The sequence below is a fragment of the Trichosurus vulpecula genome, chromosome 5, assembly GCF_011100635.1.
Source record: "Trichosurus vulpecula isolate mTriVul1 chromosome 5, mTriVul1.pri, whole genome shotgun sequence".
Classification (NCBI taxonomy): domain Eukaryota; kingdom Metazoa; phylum Chordata; class Mammalia; order Diprotodontia; family Phalangeridae; genus Trichosurus; species Trichosurus vulpecula.
Window position 1 is genome coordinate 20,255,601 of NC_050577.1, and position 17,834 is coordinate 20,273,434.

At 43.9% G+C, this 17,834-nt stretch overlaps 1 protein-coding gene across 3 annotated transcripts in view; it reads right to left on the reverse strand.

Annotated features, from left to right (window-relative positions):
- The window catches only part of CPVL (carboxypeptidase vitellogenic like), a 122,435-nt gene that overhangs the window by 11,829 nt on the left and 92,772 nt on the right, over positions 1-17,834 (reverse strand). For all 3 annotated transcript variants that reach the window (XM_036761487.1, XM_036761489.1, XM_036761488.1), the window contains exon 12: positions 11,873-12,055. In XM_036761487.1, coding sequence (XP_036617382.1) covers positions 11,873-12,055 — 183 coding nt within the window. The remainder of the gene's footprint in view (positions 1-11,872; positions 12,056-17,834) is intronic.

Below are 17,834 nucleotides of genomic sequence, written 5' to 3' on the forward strand. Positions count from 1 at the left end.
GCACTAGGGCAGAGCAGGATGTAGAGATTTACCCTTTGCTTATTGTTCCAAAGCAGGCTTGTGTGTGGGTGAAATGAGAGTTGGAACAGATCTATCTCTGTGGACAACCTTGGAATCAAAATGCCCTCAGAGGAGAACTCACATTGGTCAAGTTGGACTGAGGAGTTGGAGTTAATTCTAATCTGGTATTAGACTGGATAGGCTGGTGAAAACATAGGAAATCTTAAATCAGTCAATCAACAGACACTTATTAAGTACCTACTGAAGCCACAGACTTGGAAACCCCTGATTACCAGTGCTAAGCACTGCTTCTACCTTCAAACAAAACAAAACAAAACTCCTTTGTCGTGCTTGGAGATGAATCAAACAGCAAGCATATATTAAGCCCCTACTGTGTACCAAGTCTGTGTTAGCAGTAGGGATACAAAAACAAAAATGAAATGTTGATACTCCTCCTCAAGAATTAGAAAGGTCTGTGGATTTATAAAGGGGGGGCGGGAGCATGAGGCAGTGTTAGGAAACAAAAGGAAGGTGATGCTGAAGCGAGAAGAGGAATGGGGACCCAGATATCCAGGACCCTCTGAGTGATGGTTAGAAGGAACCAGAGTCACTCTAAATAGACCCAGTTACTGTAGAAAAAAAAAAAAAAAACATTAGGAACACAAACAAACATTTACATCTGCATTCTGGACAAAGGCTGACTAGAAAACAGCCAAATATTTTGGTGGAGTATGTTTTACTTGTTGTCATTAGTTTGTTTTTCAGTTTTTACATTCCTAGATCCAAATTCCAACTGGGTCTCTCCTCCCCTCTCCTCCCATGTGTATTAGAAGACTGATATTGATAAAACCAACAAATACTTAATACTTGGCTTAATCTGGGAAGACATGTTTCAGATAGCTTTTTGTCATCGCATCTGCCATGTTTTTTAAATGGGTAATTATTCCAATTAGCCATTTTTCTTTGCTTTTCTTATGTCATAACTCGAGGACATGTGAAAACTCCTCACCTCCCCACCCCCAACCTCTCCTGGGAATGTTTCTGAGCCACAGGCAAGCGGTAACTAGATACCAAGGAGCTCGCTTCAGACTTGTCCAATAACTAACATTTAGCACATTTTATCACCTAAGCTTTTAAAGAAACATTACCTCTCAAATTCCAGATTAGCTAGAGAGATAGGGAAGGAAGCAACATGATCCACTTGAAACAGTGATGAACTTGGAGTCACCAGACCTGAATTCGAATTCCTACTCTACTGCTTCCCAGGCCCTCAGCAGTCACCTTGACTTCTGTCTTGCCATTGGACTCTGATGACTGTGGAAGAGGGAGTGAGGCTGATGACTTGGCCCAGCTCTGCCTCACTTAAATCCACTTCATGTGCTAGTCAAGACGTCACCTGCGATGCCACTGGTCCTCTAGAACAAAGAACCAACTAGCACTGTATCCATAATGAAGAGGGTGATGGAAAAGAGGAGGAAACCAACCATTTTGATCACCACTGTACACCAAGACCACAATATCCTGTAAAGTACTCAACTCTTCAGGGGGAGGCAGCTAAGTGGCACAATGGATAGAGCCATGGGCTTGAAGTCAGGAAGACTTGAGTTCAAATCTGACCTTAGACACTTTCTAGTTGTGTGAACCTCAACAAGTCACTTAGCCTCAGTTTGTCTCAGTTTCCTCGATTGTAAAACAGGGATGATAATGGCACCTACCTCCCAGAGTGGTGAGAATCAAAGGAGGTGGTATTTGTAAAATGCTCAGCATGTGCCTGGTGCACGGTAGGCACTTAATAAAGGTCTGTCCCCTTTTCTTTGGTGGAAAAATCAGGACAGTAATAATAGCTAATATTTACAGAGCACTTTAAGGTTTACAAAGCACCACACATCATCTAAATTGAACTTTACAACAGCTCTTTGAGTATATTAAAGAAGCCTAGATTTAAAGAAAGAATGGATCTCAGAGGCCTTCTAGTCCAATCTGTTCATTTTACAGGTGAGGCCTAAAGACAGGTTATGAAGGCATCCAAGATGGAAGTAACAGAACAGGAATTTGGACCCAGGTCCTTGAACTGCCCATCCAGCATCCCATTGGCTCTGCAAAACTCTTCTTAGCCCATGTTCCCATTGCCGGTGGCCTTCAGGCAGAGGTGGGACAACCTTCCTTGGTAAGGTTCTGCAGGGGATTTTTTGTTCTGTCTCAGGTGGATCTAAATGGCTGCTGAGGTCCCCTTGAAGCCACCGTGTGATGTCCTGGGATACCCAATGCTCTGGGAGGACAAAGGCTGCTCTGTAAGCCTGTAATGGTGCATACCACCAATGGGGACCGGGATGTGGGGAATTAGGGTGAAGGGTGTAGAGGAGGATTTCAGACAGCCAAGGCCATACCCTTCCCTGGGGGAGGGGGACAAAACTTACTAAACAAATTGCTGGTGTGTAACAGTTCATTCAAACTGCTGACAGACCCACAGGAAAGCCAGGGGGCTGGACTCCAAGAATGTCTTAGGCATCCAAATGAAAGCTTACTGACCATTACCTTGGGGATAAAACAGAAACTCCTCTGGCTGGATTTAAAGGCCTTCCACCTCCAATCTCCCTCTAGCTTCCCTTTCCAGCTTATTCCAGGTCAGCCAGAACTCAGCCAGACCAGGTTCCCAACTTTACCCAGACTTCATTGCTACACCTTTGTGCCGGATGAACCCCAGTGTTTGTAGTCCAGGGAGCCTGGAATGCAAGTCTACCTCCCCTCCAAGCACTTCCAGAGTCTTCTTTCTTCAAGGATGCCAGCTCTTCCTTACCCTCCCTGAGGTACAAGGGTTCCACCCTTCTCAAATGACTTTGTGTTTAATTAATGCCTGTACACATGCTGTCATCTCACTCACCCTTAGAAGGTAAGCTTCTTTCTTACCTTGGTAGATCTAATATTGAACAATGTCATGCACACAGTAATGGCAAAATGAATGTCTGTCGAATTGAAATCTAGTGGTCTGCTAATTTATTTTGTACATCATACTTATATGTGTGCCTGCTGTCTTTCGCAATAGAACACAAGCTTGTTGAGGGCAGGGCCTCTTTCACCTTCATCTTTTCAAGCCTAGGGCTCAGCACTGTGCCTAACCCCAAGGTAGGCACTTTATAAATAAATGCTTGTTGAATGACTGAATAACTAAGCCACCACGGAGCATCACACAGTATGAGTCAATGTTTACGCGGGGACAAAAGTCATCTTGGCTTGAAGGGGAATTTATAGAGACAGCTCCTTTTTGGTTATTTTCCAGTTTAGTCTTCTGTGGTTGCCATAGTTGGCCCCGTTAGAATATAAGCACCTCGAGGGCGAGGTCTGTTTCATTTTTGCCTTTGTTTCTGTCTCATCAGTGCTTGGCACAATGTCTGGCATGCAGTGGGCACTTGAAAAATCACTGTTGACTTTAACTGGATAGGTACAAATTGAGTAATGGACACCAACCTCCTCTATACCCTCTAGCTCTCAATGAGAGGAAGTCTCATTCCCCATGTGTCCTCCAGCAAGTCACCAGCTCCTGCTGTAAACCTCTAAATTATTTACATCATGCTCTTAGGTTGATCAGAAAGGGCTTTGATGATGTTCTCATTAATAACTCACTGAACAGGACAGTTTGACCAAAAGGGTCAGAATGTCTTCTACAAGGTGAGAGGAGGGCTGGACCTATCTTCTTTCAGAGCACAGCTTAGGTGTCACCTCCTACAGAAGCCCTCCCTAATCCCTAGCACCTTCTTGACTTGTTACTTTGTATTTTCTAATTGGTATACCTAGTAGACAGTAACCTCCTTGAGAGCAGGAATTGCTTTCTTGTTGTCTTTGTATTCACCTTATCCAGCCTACAGTGGGTTCTTCATAAATGCTGCATTGAAGTGAATCAATTTCCCAGCACCTGGAACCTTGGAAAAATGCTCTAGACCTCAGGTCCTCCTCTTAGCAGGAGGCAATAGAGCTGGGGTTCCTTTTGAGATGCAGCTCAGCAATTTCTCCAACAAAGCCAAAACCATGTTCCAGGGGCTTAGCTGCCCTTGGCAGTCACTGTCTGAAATCTGGTTAACAGTCTCTTTCCTCCTTAATAAGAAAACAACACTCAAACCTTTTCTTCCCTTCTCCTCACTATTAGCCAAACGGGAATGTCATTATCTTTGTCAGTTGCTTTATCCTAATCAAGATATGGGAGCCCAGGATTTCTGAAGATGCCACACAAACAAGCTATTCCTTTAGAATGAAGTCCATAAAAATCTTCACGAAGCAATTCTGATTTGAAAGAAAGAATTGTCAAGGTGGGGAGCCCTAATTATTGGGGGAAAACAAAACTAAATGAGGAAGACAGATGGTCAATTCTGGATTGCCCCCTTTGTGGGCCAGTTGGTCACTGGACAAGGATCTCTCAGTTATCGTGCCAATGGTTAAATTTAGTGTGTACAGGTGAACTACAAATCACTCTCCCTGCTCCATTTTCAGAAGCTCTGCCACCACCTCTGAAGAAATGGAAGAGGGACATGTTATTTCTCTTTGTTTCACAGGTGGCCATGGCCAAATGATTCATCACATCCCTGGGCCAACTGAATGATAAGGAGTCTCTCCATGTTTAGTTCTGTTCAAGTCTCAGGCAGCAGTACTGCTTCTGTGGGGCTCATTCTCAAAATGAGCTACCAAAGTTTAAGCTTGCCTGGCATAGTCTTTGGACCCCAATGGTACGCTGGACAATGGCTTAATAGACTGCACTGTAGCTTGTCTGGATTTGGTGACTCACAAGATTAAAGGCATTTATTTAGATGCTTTTCTGTTTATAAACTTGTTATCTTGGGATCCAGCTCCCTATTAACCATTCTTTCCATCCCTTCCAGTCCAAAGATCATTTCTATTGGTGGAGAGAAAACAGAAGCAAAATTGGAGTTGTGTAATGCTGGCTTCTTTTTGTAGTCCATGATTTGATTGCTCCACGGGAGAGGCAATCTGGCAGGGTAGAAAGAAAGTCAACCCTGGAATCAGGAAGATGAGGGTTCAATGCCACCTCTGGCCCATAATGGCTGTGGGCTCCTGAGTAAGTGGCTTAACTACTCAGTGCTCAGGCAACTGTCAAAGACTGTAAGTTGCAAAATAGGTGATGATTGACCTGAATTGGAAAAGGGAGCTCTCTATTTGAAGGAAGTCACAGATCTAGCCTTTAAAAAGGATGATTTTTGTCCACCACCCCAAGTACTGGTGCTATCCTTTCTTGAATTCTTCTCTTTCCTCCAATACAACTAAAAAAGTCTTTTTTCATCGTCCTTAGCTTTCTTCACAATCCCTAGCTCAGGCTAAGCTTTTGGATAAATATTCTGAGCTTCAACAAACAGAATGAGGCCAGGGAAAGTGAAATGAGAATAACCTCTGTTTATGTCAATACCATCCATCCACCATAGAATCACAGCCTTAGAGATGGAAGAGACCACCTAGCGACCCCTTTCTATGAGCAGGTGCTGACTTCATTGCTGTATGCCTGTGAAACTTGGAGAGTGTTCCAGTGCCAGACCATGAAACTGAATCACTTCCATTTGAATTGTCTTAGGAAGATTCTGAAAATCACCTGGCAAGATAAAGTGCCAGACACTGAGGAACTTCCTTGAACTAAACTGCCAAATGTTCAAACTCTGCTGCAGAGAGTACAATTCCGATGCACTGGCCACGTTGCTCAAATGCCAAATGTACATTCTCCTAAAAGGCTTTCTTACTGAGAACTCACACAGGGCAAGAGCTCACATGGAAGTCAGAAGAAGCTGTGCAAGGACACTCTCAAGGTCTCTCTGAAGAACTCTGGGATTGATCGTAAACCACGGGAGACACCGGCACAGGACTGTCCAGCACAGCAGCAAAAAGGCGCTCTGTGAGCAAAGCAGAATTGTAGCTGCTTAAGAAAAATGTGAGAGGTGCAAATTTAGAGACATCTCCACTTCAAATGTCCATATGGACTATTTGTACCCAGCTGTGGCAGAGCACTCCCAGATCATACTGGTCTGATCAGCCACAGTCGGACACACTGTACCTTGACCTCGACATAGTGATGTCATTTGGGTCTTTTTTGAACACGAAAGACAACAATCAACTAACACATAAAGAGCCTTCAGGCTGCCTAGGAGGTGAAGTGCTTTGACCAGGGCCATACAGGTAACGTAAGTGTCAGAGGTAGAACTGGAACTCAGAGCCTTGGACTTTAAAGCCAGCATTTTTTCTCCTGTACCAATCAGTGGTTGGTTGTTGTCCTTTGTTCTCGAAGAGGACCAAAATGACATCACCACGCTAAGGTCAAGTTTCCATGTGTCCGACTGTGGCTGCTGAGACCAATACCAGCTTGGAATGCTCTCCCACAGGTTGGGCACAAATAGCCCACGTAACATTTGGGGTGCATACTCTAAATTTGTGCAGCCTGCATTTCCTTTGAGCTGTTTCCATTCTGCTTTGCTCACAGAGCACATCACCTTCTCTGATGTGGGCACACCATGGTGAACAGTCTTGTGCCAGTGTTTCCCACGTCACAAAATCAATTCTGAAGTTCCTAAGCGTTCATCAAGAACCCACCATTGGTGCCTGATATTTGCAACAATTATTAAGAGCCACTATGACTTTGTACTTTCAGTATTGAGTTCAGTAGCCACAAAGATAAGGAGATTATATTCTAACAGGGAAGGCAACCAGGACATTTATAAATACATAGAGAAGAAATAGAGAGTACAATGAAATACAAAGTAGTCATATACAAGGTGGTTAGAGAGGAAGCAGCTGGAGGGGATCAGGGTGCAGAAGGTGATGCTCTGGCTGTACCTTCAAGGACCAGAGAGACACCATGAGGCAGCAATAAGGAAGGACACCTTCAGACTTGGGGAATGGCTGTTCACAACCACATGCATTTATCAAAGGACTGTGCAAGGCTCTGAAGATATGAAGATGAAAATGAAATAGCTTCCCTGCCCTCAAGGAGCTTCTGCTGCTTCCAAACCGATCATTTCACCTGGTCCTCATAATGACCAAGTCCTGTTCTCCCCCAAAATGGAGATGAAATGACTTCTCTAAAAATGCAGCAGGGCTGTTGGGACTGGCCTCCAGGTCTTGCTCTTGGGTTCACCCAATTTCAGTGTCCCACTGTGGGCACCATTGTGAGGAAGTGACTTCAGGTCTTTGATGTCCACACGGGCAGCAAGCTGAAGAAACTGAGGATGGGGGCAGTGATCTGCCACACAGGTAATAAGTGCCGGGAGGGATTTGAAGTCAGATCTGACTCCAGAGCTAATGTTCTTTCCCCTGCATCAATCGGTCAATAGAGCAAACAACATGCATTTATTAAGCACCAACTGTGCCAAAGGGGCTGGCGAATATGAACACACACAAAATGAAACAACCCCTCCCCACAAAGAGCTTACATTCAAAACAAACAGCTCAGTGGGTTCCACACAATTTAAGTGCTTACAGGAAGGTGCTCTATTTGTTTTCAGGATAACAGACCACATGTTTGTTTTCCAAAGACCAGCCTAGCTAAGTTCAGAGAAATTTATCTTCAGGTTGGCCACAGGAAGATGGATTTTTGAGCTATGAACATCTTCAAGACTGAGGCTGTGCTGTCTGCTAGAGGGGGGACCCACAATAGTGTAATCACAGACCCCTGAAGTATGAAATACTGCAGAATTGTAGAGTTGTATAGCTGGCCCATAGCAATCATTATGTTCACCTGAGGAAGGAAGAGGAAATTGAGACCAAGAGACAGAAGGTGATTTGCTTAAGGTCACACAGCTAGTTAGCTGCCAAGCTTTACAAGAGACAAACACAAAAGATTAAAGGTGGGGGAAGTTGCAGACTGGGTGCAAGGAAAACTTCCCTGGCAATGAGAGTCACCCTGAAGGGGAATGATATGCTTTATGAGGTAGTGAGGTCCCCATGAAGTCTAGGAAAACACTTGTCAGTCAAGCTGGAAAGGTGATAACTTGTCTAGGTACAGCCTTTGAAGCTTCTTCCAATCCTGGCATCTATGATTCTGGGATCTCAAAACCCCAGTACAGAAAATATAAAGGAGAGGAAGTGGAATGGGAGAGGCACAGCTGAGACTTCCCCAGCATCTTTTGTCTGTTCTCTAAGAGCCAGGCTGGACCCACAGGCAAGTCCATGGTCATTTTCTGGTTATGAATGTAATGGGAATCAGTTTCCCAAGAAGCTTTCTGGGGCCTCCCTGAATGTGGGAAGCTGGGGCTGGGGGGAGGCTGTCATCCTTGTTAGAGGACAATGTGGGCCCCCATCCAGAGACAGGTCGACTTTGGTTTCAGTCTTAAAATGAAGAGCTGTGGTGCTTGGCAGAAAGCAAGCTTTCTTTCTTGGCAAACAGAGACACACGCTTCTGTTTTATGCAACCAATGCTGAAAAGCAGGTCTACAGTTGAGGTCCGTTTTTTTCATTATTAGACGCTTGACATTTGTACAGCGTTCCAAGAACTGAGCTTCACAGAGAATGCCTTTGTTACTGCACAGTTTTTTCCTTTGCTCCCCTCGTCTCCAGCCCCCACCACTCACAATATTGGAACAGTAAGGGAGAAGGATCTCCGCCAACATTTGAAAATCACCTATATAAAATGCAGATCCCTCACTGAGCGCTGAAATCCTCCCCAGCGCTAACACATGTGGCTCTCACTCCTTTTCTTACCCCATTTCTGGCAGACAGAAAAGCACTGTTTCATCCCCAGATAGGTTCTGCCTTCTCAAGGAGGATCAAGGGACCTTGGCGGATATTGGCCACAAGAGCTAGCCTGGAAGCCAAATTGCCTTTTCCACCTCTGGGGCGTGATATCTCTCAGGAGAGGCAGTCTGGCCTGCCAGGTGGGTTCAGACAAAAATCCAGGCGCCCGCCCCGGCAAATGCCACACAGCTGAGATCTCCATTGACACCAAGGGCAAGGCTGCTGATAACAGGTGGCAGCAGCAGCTGTGGGCTTGCTGTGTCCGGAACGGATTTCCGCCGGCCTCCACCACCTTCCAAGCAGGGCTCGAGGGCCGCCTCCTACGTGAGGCCTTTCCTGATCCCTCCCAGTTGTCAGCTCTCTCTCCCTCTTTAAATTACTCTGTATATTCTCTGCATTTTCTTAACTGTGTAGGTGTTACATGCCTCCCCACCTCCTATTAACAAATCCTTCAAAGCCCAATGCAGCACCTGCCTCCTCTATGGAAACTTTCTTCCTTGATTTTCCTTACTCATTAAGGATCTTTTCCTTCTCAACTCTCTCATTCAACTCTGTAAGTACAGGATTACAATCTGCAGCTATTTATCTTATTTCTGCTAGTATATCTTAGGAAACTCCCTGAGGGTAGAGCACTATATCTTTTTTTTGTCTTTGTAAACTCCCGCCCAGCCACCCAACCTAATATTGTTCTTGCCCTTAATAAATATTTATTGGATTGAATTGAGAGTACCACATTTTAAGAGCACATCAAGAATCATGGATAGAGGCATGCTGTGATTGGAGGACCTTCCAAGTATCCTGATGGATTCAACACTTCCCCTCCCTAAGCTCAAAGAGGTCACTCTCCATCTCAGAATAAGGCCTGGAGATAAAGCTAATTCAGGTCAGGTCAATAAATGTTTAGTAAGCATTTACTAAGTGTAGTGGATTACCTTCAGCCCATATGTATAGCTCTTTACCTGAACAACATATGGGCGCAGCTGTGTACCCTCAAGTATGTTCAAGTTTCCCAACTTATACCATAGATTTGCAGCTGAAGGCAAGCTCTGAAGCCATCTGGTCCAGCATCCTCATATAACAGAAAAGGAAACCAATGCTTGGAGAAGAAAAATGCCTTGGCTAAGGTCATGTAACTCATATGACACAGAGGAAAGATTTGAACCCAGGTCTGCTTGATTCCCAGCTTGGCTCCCCCATGTGACTAACGTTCTTTTCTAATTTCTTGTCTCATACCTAGTAGCTGCTCCATGAATGGGTCTTCACTATTACCTGGTACAAAATTATTGCAACACAAGGCATGATCTGAAGCTCCAAAAAAGCAGCTCTGTTCCCAATTAGTTAGGTCAAAGATTAGGCACCCAAGTCAACTGTGGCTCACAAATGTGATGGATTTTGACAGTGATGTAAGGAATGGTCAATAGGAAGAATACAGAAAAGTGTGGGAGATTTGTGTGAACTGATGCAAAATGAAGTTGACAAAAAGAGAACCTGAATGTGGTTAAAAAAAATCAAAACTGAATGTTATATTGTAATACTGTAATGACCAAGCCATTGTAATAAAATTATAATGGCCAAGGTTGGCCCCAAAGAAAAGATGTGATAAAATCTCCCTCTCTGCTTTGAAGAGGTTGGGAACTGTGAGCGTGGAATGCTGTATACTTTGTCGAATGTGGTTGACAATGAATTGCTCCCTTATTTCTTTTTCATAATTTGTTATAAGGAATGGCTCCCTGGGAGGAAGAGGAGGAAGGATATATTAGGAAATCAAGGTGATAGAAAACCCGATATCAGTAACATTTTTAAAAACTTCCAGGCTATCCAAGAGACTTTCTTTTTAAATTTTAAAAAATAAATTGTAATGACATCTTTTCGGTTTTGCATTGCTTAAATTTCCCTTTCTTCCTCCTCCGATCCACTCCCTAAAAGACATCCCTTACAACAAAGATTTTTTCTTTTTAAGGAAGAAGAGAAAAAAGAAACATTTGGCAAAACCTATCAATACATTTCCCACTCCACCCCCCAAAAAACCCAACCCTGAAATTATATGCCTCATTCCATATCTGTGGACCCCACCCCATCCTCACCTCTCAAAGGAATGTGGGGAGGCAGCTTCTCACCTCTCTTCTTGGGGGCCAAGCTCGTGCTTTATAATTTCACAACATTCATTTTTGATACTTTTGTGGTCATTGTTCTTTCTACTCACATCATTGTAATTATTGTATGTATTGTTTTCTTGGCTCTGTTTACTTCCCATGGCATCAGTGCATATAAGTCTTTCTATGCTTCCCTGTATTTATTATAGTCATTGGATTTTATAGCACAGAAATATTCGATTACATTCATGTAGCCAAGGGAATTTCTTAATTTAAAAAAAATAGTACTCTTGGCTAAATGTACCTCAATACTTTAAGGATCTATAATTTAATCAACATGGGTACTCCTTCCACCAATGCAAATGGCAGCTCTCCTGGAACTTAGCAGATGGGTTTTCAGAAGCCAAAATATCCATCCCTTTGTCTGGCCATCTCAGGCACAAGGCTCTCCAAACTTGGCTAGCCTGCTCTTTGAATAAAATCACACCAGCCATCCAGAGGCTCATGCTTTGGAGTCTTCCCAGTTTAGCAAGAATTACCAGCCCCTGTACGTGGCTGTGATAGCCTGCAAGATTCCAGGGTCACCTTAACTCTGCCATGAGACATCAGGAGGGCCCAAGTGAAACAGAGGATTTCAAATGCCTCCTTCCCACATTCTGCCTCATTGTTACGATCATGTCTGCAAAAGGAGAAACCTAGAAACTCCTTATTCAGTAAATGATCCTCTGGCTTTGGAAGAACTGCTAGATATTTGGGGCATGGCAAGCTAGGTGATGAAGTTGATAGATGACCACACGCAGTTAGGAAGAGCTGAGTTCAAATCTGGCCTCAGACATTGACTAGCTGTGTGGCCCTGGGAAAGTCACTTAACCTTGTTTGCCTCAGTTTTCTCACCTGTAGAATGGAGCTGGAGAAGGCAATGGCAAACCTCTCTAGTATCTCTGCCAAGAAAACCCCAAATGGGGTCATGAAGAGTCAGACATGACCGAAACAACTCAACAACAACAAAAGATGTTTTGGGGAGCCCTTTCCCTTCCCCACCACCTGTTATTTTTCTATACCTGGTGAAAATCTCCAACTTGCCGTACATAACCAGCCACTTCCACATCACAGCTGTGCACCTTCCAAACTTTTTTGTCCACCTTTTTGTAATCGCTGAGTCCTTTCCAGTTTGTGGCCATCAGGGATCGTTCGGTGAGGGGCGCTGCCACTATGATATCGAGCTGCCCACTGTAGATCAGCACCTGCAATGAGATCCAGATATGAGGCAGGAAGTTAAAATGCAGGGGCTTTGATGGAATCTATTGGCTAAACTAGCCAAGGGGAAGTGCCTGAGTGCTACAGCAATAAATCAATTTGCAATCCTTTATTAGGTGCCTACTAGGTGGAGACCTTGTGCTAAGGATAACAAGGAAGAGCAAAAATAGTTCCTGCCCTCAAGAAGCTTACCTTCTAACGGGAAAGATAATGCATACAAATCAGAACATAAAAAATAAGCAGAGATTAGATGGAAGGTAGCCTTAGAGGAGATGGCACTAGCAGCTGGGGCAAATGGAAAAGGCTTCCACACACACACACACACACACACAAGTGTGCATATACACATGTGCCTATTATATTGTGTACATATGTGTACACACGTACATACTCTGACTAATTCAATGCTCAAAATGTGGCATTCAGAGGTGGCATTCACTTTCACCTAGGCATGCAAATTAGCCATAGAGTTATCCATAAATCTCAGAGTTGGCAGGAGCCTCAGAGACATTAGCTACATCCAACTTTCAGCAGGAATCCCTTCTATGACACTCTTGAGAGTCAAGAAAGCTTTCGCCTCAATAGATACAGTGAGGAAGAGTACCACCTCCTGAGAAAGACCTCTCAAAAGCTGGACAGCTCTCATTGCAAAGCTTTTCCTTACACAAAGCTGAAATCAGGCTCTTGGAGCCCATGGCTCCTAGAAGAAGCCTGATACCCATTTTAGGTATCAACCCTTCAAACACATGAAGACAGTTCCTGGTCTCCTCCAGGTTTCTCTTCCACAATCTAACCATCTCAAGGTCCTTTTAATCAGCCATCATATGACATTACCAAGCCCCTTCACCATCCTGGTATCCTCCTTTGGACACTCTCCAACTTTTCAACATCTTTTCTAAACCATGGTGCCTCAGTTACAACCACACTGGTCTGCCTGGAGCTGAGTACAACACTAATCTCACCTCCTTATCCCTGAAAGTTGTGATTCCCTTAAAAGTAGCCTATATAACAGAGTTGATTCATGTTGAATTTACGATCCACTAAAACCCCCCAATTTTTTCAAATCAACTGGTCAGTAGCAAAGAAGGTTTGAAACAAACTTAAGAAGCTCTCACCTGCTCCCTGAAATTTTTGACATTTTTCAGAGGAAGTACCTAACTCCTGTTGTCCATGGATACAGGTGTATGTGAGTTGAAAGTACAGGTATTTTGAAAATAAGAGTTACAATTAAGCACAAAATTGAGCTTAATTGACTTACTTCAATGTTAAATTATAAGTTAAAGATCACTCAAGTTTTTTGAAAGACTTTATTTTTAAGCTTACTTTGTGGTCCTCTTGCAGAGTGCGGTCATGTCTCTTTCCTCTGTGACTATCACTAGAATGTAAAGTAAAAATCTATTTAAGGCAAATAAATGCTGGTATTCACCTGAGATCCCATGTTTCTGTCATTCTCAAACTGTCTTTTGGGCACCCCAACCTTGTACTCCTCTTCTAGTTAAATCAACTCATGACAAAATAATGAGAATATCCTTTTCATGTATCTGTTCTAACTTGAAGGAATATTCAATTATTACTCCCTGGATACGTGACAAGGATTCTTTTCACTAATATTACTATGCTATTTAAGAACACATATTTTGCTTTGAGCTAATATCTCCTCTGGTAGGCTGGTAAAAGAATCACATTGATGGGGGCTTGTAAACTATGGTTTAGAGTGGATGATGACTGAAACTCATAATGTGTCTTCAATATGGAGCAGCATTCAGGGAGTCTGGTCTTTGAGGGGCTAAAGTAGAAACATCAGTAACCAAAGGCAGCCAAAAATACTCACCCTAAAACAAAAACCAAAAAACCAGGCAGGAATAACTTTATGTCCACCCTTCTCTATTTTTGCAAAATTTTCAATTTGATTTCTAATATATTCCCACAAAGTAGTTTCCATATCTGGAATTCTCTCCCTGACTTCCTTCAAGTCCCACCTAAAACCCCACTTTCCACAAGAACCATCCCCTGATCCTCCTTAAAGCTTGTGCCTTCCCTCTGATGATCTCCAACTAATCCTGTGTACATCTGGTTTAGGCATAGTTGTTTGCATGCCATCTCCCCAATTAGACTGAGCTTCTTGAGAGTAGGGGCTGGGTTTTTTGTTTTTTTGGCTTTTCATTTTTGGTGTTTAGCACAGTCCCTGGCACATTGTGGATGCTTAATAAATCATCACTTAATAAATGCTTACTGGCTCATTGACGAGCCTTTTTCTTTCACCCCTAACAAAGAGGATTTCCCTAATTCCAAGCGAACTTTGTCTCACTTGGGGCTCCTAAAAGAAAAGACCCTAGACTGACTCCCCAAGTTGGGTATGGAGCATTCAGGAACTTCTGCCTTCAAGGCTCAAGTTTCTGAAAAAGATTTAAACACAACTTAATAACACAGGACTTTTGTGCCATCCAAATCCTCAAGCAGCAGCCCAGAGATACGGCTCCAAGTAAGATAAAAGGGCTTTGTGCCTCTAATAGAGAAACACATGTTCCCTTTATGTTCTTCAGTTACCATCATTACCCTCCCCCCTCTCCCCACCCTCCTCAGAAAAAATGAAGGAAAAAAAGTCAGATGGGATTAAAGTGGCTTCTCCAAACTTCATCTAGACTCATGCAATAAAATATTTGTATTGTTTATTCGAAAGAGCTGCTCAAAAACCTTGATTCCTTACAGCCTTTGCAAAAACCTCCCGCAGCTGTTGGTTCCAACAACGTGCAAACAATTACATAGGATCTGGACCATGGGGAAGGGCTGCCACACTGCCCTATACACATCGCAGGGCTTGATTAGAGTTGATTGGCTAAGATAGTCATCTGGAGAGTCATTCATCCCTGGACCTACACTGAAGAGAGACCAATCCCCAAGACAAGCCAGATGTGCACCTAATTCGTTCCATCTCCTTCTGGGGCAAGTGTCAGGTTCGTCAACCCTATCAGACATGCCTCAAAGGAAGGGAGAGATGCCCAAAGATACTCATCACCATGCAGCTTCTGAGAGTGAGGGGGCACATAATCACCATGGACAAATGCCTCCAAGTGCAACTACCAACACAGCCACAGACACTCTGGGGAAAGAAACCCTCAGCACAGAACTTCCAGGATACCTCTGGGAGGATTTAGAGGGCACAAACGTTATTAAGTTGTGTTTCCTCTGTGAAGGGGAGGCAGGACCCAGACACAAAGAAGACCTGAGATGTCCAAAGAACTCTGGGGAAACCCTCAGCACAGAACTTCCCGGATACCTTTGGGAGGATTTGGAGGGTACAAATGCTATTAAGTTATGTTTCCTCTGTGAAGGGAAGGCAGGACTCAGATACAAAGAAGAGCTAAGATCCCCAAAGACCCAGAAAGAAAACAGCGGAGCCACCTTGCTGAAGCAGACTCATCATCCTTGGTCCTTTCCCAATGGGGAATGCCCTGCAGGCACTTCAGTGGAGATCAGTCCCAATGTACCAGAAACAACAACAAAATGTCATGTGCACACAACTGTGGCACAGGCAGACATGGCAGCCCTTGTACTGTTCCTGTCCCCTTGGAAATGTCCACTGTGCTGCCTCCCCTGCAGTGCTAATGGCCCTTATCTGTATTCCTTATTCTCGATACTCAACAAAGGCAAAGCACTGTCACAAAGCTTCAGCTAGTCCATAAGGAGAAATTGAGGCAAAGTGACTTCACAAGGATGTTTAGGTGCTAAGGAGCCAAGCCCAAGTCCTGGACTTCCAAATCCAAAGCTCTTGCAATGACACCGCCATTCTCCCACTTAAGCTTCATTACAATTCTGCAGGTAGGGAAGATATTTTTAGGCCTTTTTTTTTTTAATAGAAAGGGAAACCAAAGCTCAGAAATGACTTTTCCAGGATCACATGGATTCTAAGTGGCCATCTTGGGATACTGCCCCCAAGTCTAGTATTCACTTACTAAGCTGAGCCTCCAATTTTCATGCAAATAACTTTGCTAATCATTATCAGTAAAGAATGGCCGGTTCTTGGGGTATAATGGAAAAAAAAAACTGGATTTGGAGACAGCAAGACCTGAATTCAAGTCCTACTTCTTACATGTGACCCTGGACAAGATGCTTAACTCCTTGTCAGCCTCAGTTTTCTCATTTGTAAAACGGGTTTGATATCAATATCCCCCTCCCAGGTTTGTTGTGAGGATCAAATGAGATAACGTACGTAAAGCATTTTGTCAACTTGAAATGCTGTAAGAAGTTAGGAATGACGATGGCAGCCCCAGCACTTCTGAGAAGTGGAATATTTTTCTACTTAAAGAACAATGGGAACGGTATGAGTTGCGACAAAAATGACAGTTAGGAACCGCTCCGACTGATTCCCTCCTCAAGCAGAGATTGTGATGGACCAGACTGCTGGGTGAAGGCCATTCCTCAGTTCACAAGCAGTATCTCCAGTGATTCGGGGACTGGAGGATGGAGCCGCCCGCATTCACTTGCTTTTGTGATACAAGGTCTATTGTTTTTGGCAAGTAGAAACATTTTCCTCGCAGAGCAAGCAAGACCTTTTTAACTTCTCAGTTGTACATTAGTGAAATGCAACGGGTAAAAAAGTCAGACTAAGGATCAAGTGAAGCAGCTCCCCCTCTCCCCTCCCCCCCCCTCCATTTGTGGGCCTCCCCCAGCAAGAATTCCAGTGGTTAGATTTTTAACCACCCACCAGATTTATTCTGCCATAGACTCTGACAGTATCCCAGCTGGGCGCTCCTGGAGCCAGAAGGATGGAAGAAGGCTTAATAACAGCCCTGCGAGGGAGGCACCATGATTCCCATGTCTCAGAAAATGGAGGAAGTCGCCTGTGGTCAGACTGGACTTAAACCAGGCTTTCCTGCCTTCCACACCTTTATCACAATGCCTCTTGACAAGGACTTGACAAAGGACCTTCCCACTCTTCCTAGAGACAGCTGCAGGCACAAGCCCAGAGTGTTGAGCCTGGAGGCAGCAAGACTTGGGTTTTAATCCAGCTTCTTATGCTTACTGGCTGTGTGATGCAGAACAAATCATTTCTCCTCTACCTCAGTTTCCTCAATTGTAAAATGGGGATAATTACAGCAGCTCTCTTCCAGGATCAAATGAGATATTTGCAAAGAGCTTAGCATAGTGCCTGGTGCCCAGTAGGTGCTCCATAAATGCTGATTCTCTTCCCTCCCTTTCTCATATATATACCACCTCTTATCTCTGAGCCTTCATACTGGCATTCTCCAATAACAGGGCGGAACTCACCCTCATCAACTCTACCTCTCAGAATCCCTCCTTGCATTGAAAGCCCAGCTCAAGCAGGGGATTGCACCATTCTTTTACGTCATGGGCCCCCTTGGCAGTCTAGTGAGTCTTACAGACTCCTCAGAAGCATGTTCTTAAGGGCACACAATATATGAGATAATAAAGGAAATCAATTCTATTGAAATGCAATTATCAAAGATTAAAATAAAAAATAGACAAGGTCAGGGACTCCAGGTTAAGAGCCCTCATTCTTCAGGAAACCTCTTCGGGCTGCCCCTACCCGGCCTGTTCTCCCTCCCCCACCTCTATCCCCACCCTCACCCCCAAAGGTGCTAGTACTTTCCTCACAAATTACCTTCAATTAATTTTGTATATTATTGGTTCCCGTACTGATGCCTGAAGAATGTAAGCTGCTGCAAGGCAGAGATGATTAGGGTTTTTGTCTTTGCACCTAGTAGGCACTACAAAAATGTTAGCTTGAGGGACAAAAAAGGGCTA